This window comes from Pelobates fuscus, chromosome 1 (assembly GCF_036172605.1).
Source record: "Pelobates fuscus isolate aPelFus1 chromosome 1, aPelFus1.pri, whole genome shotgun sequence".
In the NCBI taxonomy this organism is placed as follows: domain Eukaryota; kingdom Metazoa; phylum Chordata; class Amphibia; order Anura; family Pelobatidae; genus Pelobates; species Pelobates fuscus.
In genome coordinates, this window is record NC_086317.1 from 255,005,824 (window position 1) to 255,014,134 (window position 8,311).

Here is an 8,311-nt window from a genome sequence, read left to right on the forward strand (position 1 = left end):
CAACTAGTTCTTACTCACAAGCAGAATGCCCAGCATATTCATCCTGTTTTAACAGTTTTAACAATTTTTGCTTAAATCTTTCAGCTTTGCAGTCATACCCTATCAATTATTCATTAATATGCAATAATGTACACGCTTTAACCTCATATCTGTTTTAGTCTATTCCTCCTTTTGCTATAACCTCTATTTATACCTTACACCTATATGCTAACCAGTCTTGCCATGCTTTTTCATGGCCACCTTCTCTTCCTTCTATTTTATTTACTATTCTCTCATATTGATACGTCTTGTCTACTATTTCCTGCACTTCCAAGATATTTGGTGGGATTGTTTTTTTCCAATTTTGAACAATGCTTTTTTTGCAGCGATTAATATATGAATAATAACTACATTATTTTTTATTCGACTCCACTCTTGGTATATATGTAAATGATAGAACTCAGGGAAATTTGGTATCACTGTATCCATTAAAATTTTAATTAATAATTTAATATCGTTCCAAAACTGTGCAAGACGAGAGCATTCCCCAAAAATATGTAATAAAGTTCCCTTCTCCCTTTGACACCTCCAGCACCTGTCAGAGGCAGCTTCATACATTCGAGAAAATTTTTTGTACCAACGCATTAATATTTTGCTATAAGCTTCCCATTATGTAAGGCTGTGAGATATTTGTTTAGTGATTTTTATAGTTTGATACCAATGGAATAGATCAAAGGTTTTTAATAGGTCTCGTTCCCATAATAACATATAAGGCAACTTTTCTTCCCCATTTACATATAAACGGCTTTTATAGCATATTGAAAGAGGTTTACTCTCCATATTCGGGTTCACTAAGGCCATATCTAATTTTGACAGCTTATTTTCTAACAAAAAATTCTTGATCCTTAAATACGAAAATACCTCTTTATTCGGAAGGGCAAACTCTGCCTGCAAACTAGGATATGATTTGATCCCTACCTCATTATATAACATATGCACTTTACTAATGCCATTAGTTTCCAAAGTATTCAAATTTAAATCTTGTATAAAGCACTTTATTACATATAATGGTGCTAAGACTAATAGCTTTACACCTTTTAGCAATTTTGGAGTCCATTTTGACCAATGATAGAGCATTCATTTTGTCGTAGAAAGCATGTTTTTCCTATTGACCCATTCATTAAGGTCTTCCATAAAAGCTTTTCTATTAAATAGGGTTTAGTGCAAGCTTGTTCCAGTTTTAACCATACTGGTGAATTTAAACGAAAAAGTACTGCCAAAGCATAGGACAACATAGATGCCTGATAATATTTAATAATATTAGGAATGCCCAATCCGCCTTGTAGATATGGAAGCTCTGTAAGCCTAGCTGCCACCCTTGGCGTTTTTTTTTTTCCATATATATGAGTTAAACATATGTTAAAAAAAATGTTTAATACATTTTTTGGCACAGCCATAGGAATAGTTTGAAAAAGATACAATATATGGGGTAAGGCCATCATTTTAGTTGTATGTACACGCCCTAACCAAGATGTCCCCAAAGTCCCCCAATTTTCTAGCTGATCTTTTAATTTATGCAATACAGGAATATGATTGTGTTTAATTAAGAGAGAGCTCGTTTTAGTAAGTTTTATCCCCAGGTATGTTAGAAAATCTTTGCGCCAATCGAACGAGTAAGTACCTGCTAATTGATTTATCTCCACTTTAGGTACACCCAACGGTAACGCCTGTTTTTTTTTAACATTATTTTTATAATAGGAGATCATGCTAAATCTTTCCAACAGTTTTACTAAATACGGTGATGATTCTTTAGGTTTTGATACAAATAAAAGTGCATCATCAGCAAAAAGAGCTAATTTATTTTCCCCAATCGGGGTTTTTAACCCACATATACCAGCATGTTGTTTTATGTGTCTAATCAAGGGGTCTAAGGTTATTATAAAAAATAATGGGGAAAGTGGGCACCCCTGGCATGTTCCATTTGAGATCTCAAATTTAGAGGATATAAAACCAGCATTCATAACCTTCGCTGATGGTTTTGAGTATAATGCCATAATATTGTTCACAAAGGATTGTGGGAAATTGTATTTCTGGAGGACATGCTCCATATAACCCCAATTCAAACGATCAAACTCCTTTTCAACGTCCAAAGCAAGCAAATTCCCTTGGTGATTCTTAATGTTTGCCCATTCTATAAGATTAATATAATGTCTTGTATTAGCCTCTACTTGTCTACCTGAAACAAAACCAGCTTGCTCCTCTGAAATAAGCCCCAATAGGATCGGTTTTATTCGAGATGCCAATACTTTAGCATATATTTTTATATCTACATTTAGGAGTGAAATGGGCCTGAAGTTGGTGATTTACCAGGCTTAGGAAAGGTTACTATAAATGCCTCTAACATTTCCGGCAGTATCACATTTGGTGTTTTAAAGCTATTAAAAAGCTTCGTAAGAAATGGTGTCAAGATCGGTTCCATTTTGATATGATAATAGTTAGAAAAACCATATGGCCCTGGTGCTTTATGTTTGGGAAGTGACCCCCATAGTTTTTATTGCAGGTAGGGGGGGTAGGAATGGTTTCTATTACAAGGAGGGAGCTGGTAGCGCTGCCGGCTCCCTCCTTGCTTTTTTTCTTTTTGGCGCATGCGCAGTGCTGTTTTCCTCATAATGGATGAAAACTAATTTTTTAACAAATTTTGTTCGAAAACAAATGGATTGAGGGCGAAATTCAGGATTGTCGAATAAAATTTGTATTTTGTACGAAACGAAAATTTCACTGGTGCATATTTCTATTCTATAGAGTCACTTTTAAAAAAGCTTGAATGCTTTTTTTGCATAAACTAAATATTCAAGGATATAATTGATATGTGTGTAAGCAGGTTGTTGATCCAAGGTGAAATCTGATTTCCATTATGGAGTCAAGGAGGATTTTTCTACTCTTTTTGTGGCATAATTGGAAATGGTTACAATTGTGGGGACGGAGGTTCCCTTCTTTTGGACCAAGAGAATAGGCTTCTTGGATTATACTTGATGGACTTTAGTATTTTTGTAACCTAGTCAAGTAACATCTTTAATTTCTGTAGAACTATTTTAACAGTGACCAACTAAAACTTTGACTTATATTATTATAAACAAAGAGGGGCAGACACTGAACTATGGGTCATCCACATCCCTGTCAAACACTGCATTAATGATTGAAGGCTCTTTCGTTAATAATTATGATCTGTAATGTGTAAGATGGTGTGTCTAAACAGGTATAAAGTGCCGCAGGACAGATACTATACTATCACTCCTCTCTTCTCCTGCGACCTGAGCTCTGCCCTATTGGATACCAAGTGACATCATGCCATTCACTGGAACCTGGCAGGTCTATGTGCAAGAGAATTATGACAATTTCCTGAGGTCTGTAGGTAAGTGTTCTTATTATTAACTGAATGGAGAATTTGCTGAATTTACATATGGAGAGAATAGGAAATGTGAAAATTAAATTGATTTGAGCAGCAATATATTATTATTATTAATTTACACACAAAAATCCATTTGTGTATATATAGTTATATGTATTATAAACTTGTCATTAAAGGGAATCAGATGTAGATAATGATATATGTGTGTATATATGTATGTAGATAATGATATATACATATATGTGTGTGTGTGTGTATATATATATATAGAATTATCTACTTTTTACTTGTCTAATGACAAGTTAATGATACATACAACACATATAATCTTGAGCAAAGCAGGAACAGACATGTCCTTGATTGCCTGAGAGTAGTATGATTTAGACCCCTAAGTAATGGTGGCACCCTGCTACCATTTTTTTATGACGGCAGTTGAAATAACTGTCACTTGAACTGTAACTCCACCTAATCTATGGCAGCAATAGAGGTTGTATATCCCTTACAGTAAAGTTCTCCCCTTAACCCATCAACTACCCTAACACACTACACTACATTACAGGTTAACCCTTACATTATCCTCCTAACACACTATAACTTAACTGATAGCTCTTAACCTCTACACTACCTTAACACTTACACTAAACTAAAAATATCATGTAATATCATATATATCTAATGATGAAGCATGTGTTAGGTTAGGGTAAATCAATGCAATTACAGGGTTCTGTAAACATTTCTAAACTATTCGACCGGTCTCAAGGTTAATTATAATGTTGTCAGAACCCCTCAATGACATTATATTCCCACGATACACGGTTATCAACATTCCCCCTTCCCCCCCCCAAAAAAAAAAAAAGGTTATGCCTTTGAAGCCTATATGGTATTATGTAAAGGTTAGTGTGAGGGAATGTGTGCATTATAGAAGGTGTGATTATCATAAGCATTTTTAATGTCAGATATATTATAAATCTAATTCCAGGGTTGCCAGAAGAAATTGTCAAAGTGGCCAAAGATATCAATCCGGTGATTGAAATTCAACAAAATGGAGACACTTTTGTTGTCACCTCAAAAACTCCAAACCGGACTCACAGCAATACTTTCGTTGTCGGGAAGGAATCAGAAATTGATATGCCTAATGGAAAGAAGATTAAGGTAATCTTTATAAATTCACAGTACTGGCAAATGTTCAAATCCAAATTATAATTCTCATCATGCTCAATGAAGTTGCAGTTTGAAGAAGTATACAGTGTTAAAGGACTGGAGATGGATCATGGATTCATGAGGGGCATTAAAGGGTTTATTTCTTATCAGTCCCATGACTACTAAAGACAACATAAGGGTTTCTTTAGGAAATGTATGCTTCACTCCTTGATTCAAATAACAGTTAATGGCTGATCAAATGAACACTCCAAGCACCATAACCACCACAGCTCTCTCTAGTGGCTATGATGCCAGGAGTGCCCTTATAGCTCCCAATGTAAAGAGTCAAACCACTTTAGAATTGTCTGACTTTTTTACCTGGTATTTGCTGGGCACTGCGCCTTGCTGTCTCTACAGCCGAATCTCTCATTCAGCATTGGTATTTTAAACCTGTATTCTCCTGCATGCTGGGCATTGTTTGAAGGAATGTTCTAAATACTTCATCAGGGTTATTCACTAAAGCAAGAATTCAAAATTTTAGGCCAGATTAGTCAAACTTAAAGCATAGCTTACTTAGAGAATTTTTACAAATTGACTATTTTGTCCTTAAATTTAAAATTCACTTTGAATTCTCACTTTAGTAAATAACCCTGTATGTTAATCTGGGGATATAGATAATGAGATGGGTATTTTGCTCATCTCCTCTTGTTTTTGTGAGGATGTTGTGAATTCTAAGCATATTGGAGCAGTTTTCAATAGAAACTGGCACTTTTATATATTAACCTTGTTACATCCTCCCTGGCATTCAAGCAGACAACAGGTCCTGTTACTTCCTAGTTCAGGGGTAGGCAATCTATAGCACTAGTGCCATGCACGGCACTCGAGGTGTCTTTGCACGGCACTCAAGGCTGCTAGAGCCAAACGCACTCTGGCCTATCAGGAGTCCCAGTAAAACTTCAGATATCTGCTAATACGAAGAGGTGGTGAAGGACAATCCTCAATTTATGCATTGCAGCACATCTGAGATCACTTTCTCCCAGCACTTGTGAATGGGAATCCACACTGTAGTAGAGCAGCCCTCGACAGCTATAGCAGCTCCTGTCCTTGACCTGTACCTGGCCAGCCTGGTCCCCACTGGAACCCAGGGAACCCACCCACACTGCTAGATATACATGGATCTGCAGAATAACCCTCCCCTCATACAAATAATATGAACAGCCCACACACACACACACACACACAACACACAATCCCCACAAACGCAACACCACTAACAATCCACATACATGCACACAACCCCACATGCATCCTCTCCCATGCAATACCCCAAACAGCCCCACACATGCACACACTACCATATACACAATGTGACAAATCCATCCACACACAAGTCCACAAGCAGCCCTCATACACAGCCCACATTCATGTGTATCATACACGATACCATAAACTACTAATGAACATATACAATATAATAGCTCATATACACACAAATACAACGATACAAAGCAAGTACAGTAAAAATAACACAAGCAGAATACGGCAGCATACACACCTCAATTAAAAAAAAAAAGGAGCGGCTTGCAACGTCAGCTGACCGTTCTAGCGAATCAACAGAGCCCTGTCTGGCAGCACTCTGCACTTCCTGAAACTCAGTTTCAGAAGCCAGATGCTGCTACAGGACCTGGAGATCCGGTGCTGGGACAGGCTTTGGGTTGAACCGTTCGAGAACAGTTTCACCCTTTAAACTTTAAATTAATTTGTTATGGTGACATTGTCTGAGAATGCAGTGTTTACATGAAAATGTCTGCAGGGACTGATTACACTCACCAGAATAACTACATTAAGCTGTGGATGTTAAGGTGACTATAGTGTCCCTTTAGTAAAAAATATTTGATTTAAATATACACCAACAAACTGAACTTTCTATATTACTTGAATAGGAACTAACCCACTGGTCTATAGTTGTTTATTTCTCAAAAACACAATTGTTTCTTTTTAACTTTAGGTCACCGTCAATCTGGAAGGTGGAAAACTAGTCTGCAAGAGTGATAAGTTTTGTCATATTCAAGAAATTCAAGAATCTGAAATGGTGGAGGTAAATGTGATTTTAGAATATTGTAATAGTGATAGTTCAGAAAGAATGATAACGTAGGAGATAAGTTATTGAAATAAATGAAGGAAATTGTTTAAAGGGTAAGGTCATAAAGGGACTGTACAAAAGTGGCACTGCACCCAAACCACTTCAATTAGCTGAAGTGGTCTGGATGCCTACAGTATCCCTTTAAGGAACAAAACAGCTTTAAACTGTGTACAGTATCCTTTTAGCTTGCAATATTCCACACAGAGCGTCAATAAAATGTATATGTATTTAGTTGACCATATTGCAAAACTGCACCTTTTATTTGGAACAGTGAATGAATCTTACTCATATAATAATGTATGTAAGTTTCTGGTTTCATTGTTTGCTTAATAATTTAATTATATAAAAGAGAAAAACAGGTATTGTCCCAAGTGGGGTGTTTGCATTTTTAATTTTATGTTTGCGAAGACCCCCAAGCAGTGATTATCCACTTCTATGGCAGCATGTATAGAGAAAAGAATGGATAGGTATTTACCTAGGGAGCTCCATCAATAGTGTTGCCATCAACAAGAATCAGCACTCAAATTCCTAAATGATCGTTTATTGCATTACTGTAGGTTGGCAACATTTCAACTGGCACACATGGTCTTTACCAAGTCTTAACGTTGAAAAACAACATAAAAGATGTAAAGAGTCATTCACTTTATTCCTGGTTGCTGGCAACAATAGGCTCCTGACCCAGATACCTACGTTATCTGCAATGAAAGAATTTATTCAGCCAACAATCTCCAAGAAAGTGAAAATTTCAACACTACAATACTATTGTCAAGCCTCAAGGTGAGACTTGTGTGACGGTCAAAATGTGACCCATCTACACTGATGCAATAAAGGAATTTTACATAATAAGTCAGAGTTCATTATGAGTGATGGTGATCAGCCAGATGTCACAGCAGAAGCTGCTAGAAACTGCACCATCAGCCACATTGTCTTATGATATATTTTGACTATGCTGGAATTTCAATGAAAATGAAATGTTTGAATTTATTTTTAAAGCGGCGTAATGCAAATGCCAACCTGTGAGCTAAATTTAACATTTCTTTATTTTGCCAGACCATCACCGTTGACTCAACATCCATGACAAGAAAAAGCAAGAAGATTTAAAGTACAAACTGAATTTTTTCGCTATTTAACGACAGTACACTCTCATAAGAAGAACTGTTCCTCTACAGCTCTGTTAGTTTTTGTTCACAAAATGTACAGATGTGGAAAAGACATGTTTCAAAGGGTCACTGATAAAACCAAAATTCTGATAATAAAAAAAACATAAAAAATAAAAATCTAAGTATAGTGCATTCATCTAGCCTTGAGCTGAGTGTGTGTCATGTGAAAGTAAGTCTAGAATAGATAATTGGGGGGGAAATAATCCTGTAAAAGACACTTACACTATGACGATATTTAGGAAATATTGACAAGAATTTTAGAATAGTTACAGAAAGATTACGTTTTGACCTTATGCAACGTCAACCAATAGCCTGAAGACTCAACAAGATACTGGAATATATTCATTGTATTTGGTAATACCAGATTAAGTGTTAACAGTTACAAGGTTGCTAAATGAACTTTGCCAAACCTATTTCAGAGTTGGCAACTGAACTTGGTCAGAATAAATATTAAGGTTAATACAATAAATTCCTTTTATA

The 8,311-nt window shown here is 36.1% G+C and overlaps 1 protein-coding gene across 1 annotated transcript; it reads left to right on the top strand.

The window, feature by feature from the left end:
• The first annotated feature begins 3,235 nt into the window (after positions 1–3,235).
• Positions 3,236–7,914, top strand: LOC134593148 (fatty acid-binding protein, liver-like). The gene is made up of 4 exons (XM_063444566.1): positions 3,236–3,391; positions 4,368–4,540; positions 6,537–6,626; positions 7,722–7,914. Exons 1-4 carry the CDS (start codon positions 3,325–3,327, stop codon positions 7,770–7,772), a joined length of 381 nt encoding a protein of 126 aa, XP_063300636.1. The 5' UTR covers positions 3,236–3,324; the 3' UTR covers positions 7,773–7,914.
• The last annotated feature ends 397 nt before the right edge of the window (positions 7,915–8,311 follow it).

What these genes read in the sequence shown, in the direction of transcription:
- LOC134593148 (XM_063444566.1), top strand. Translation starts at nt 3,325, where the DNA reads ATGCCATTCACTGGAACCTGGCAGGTCTATGTGCAAGAGAATTATGAC. An exon ending in CTAATGGAAAGAAGATTAAG is followed by an intron (nt 4,541 to 6,536) that starts GTAATCTTTATA and finishes TTTTAACTTTAG; the next exon opens with GTCACCGTCAATCTGGAAGG. An exon ending in AAGAATCTGAAATGGTGGAG is followed by an intron (nt 6,627 to 7,721) that starts GTAAATGTGATT and finishes TTATTTTGCCAG; the next exon opens with ACCATCACCGTTGACTCAAC.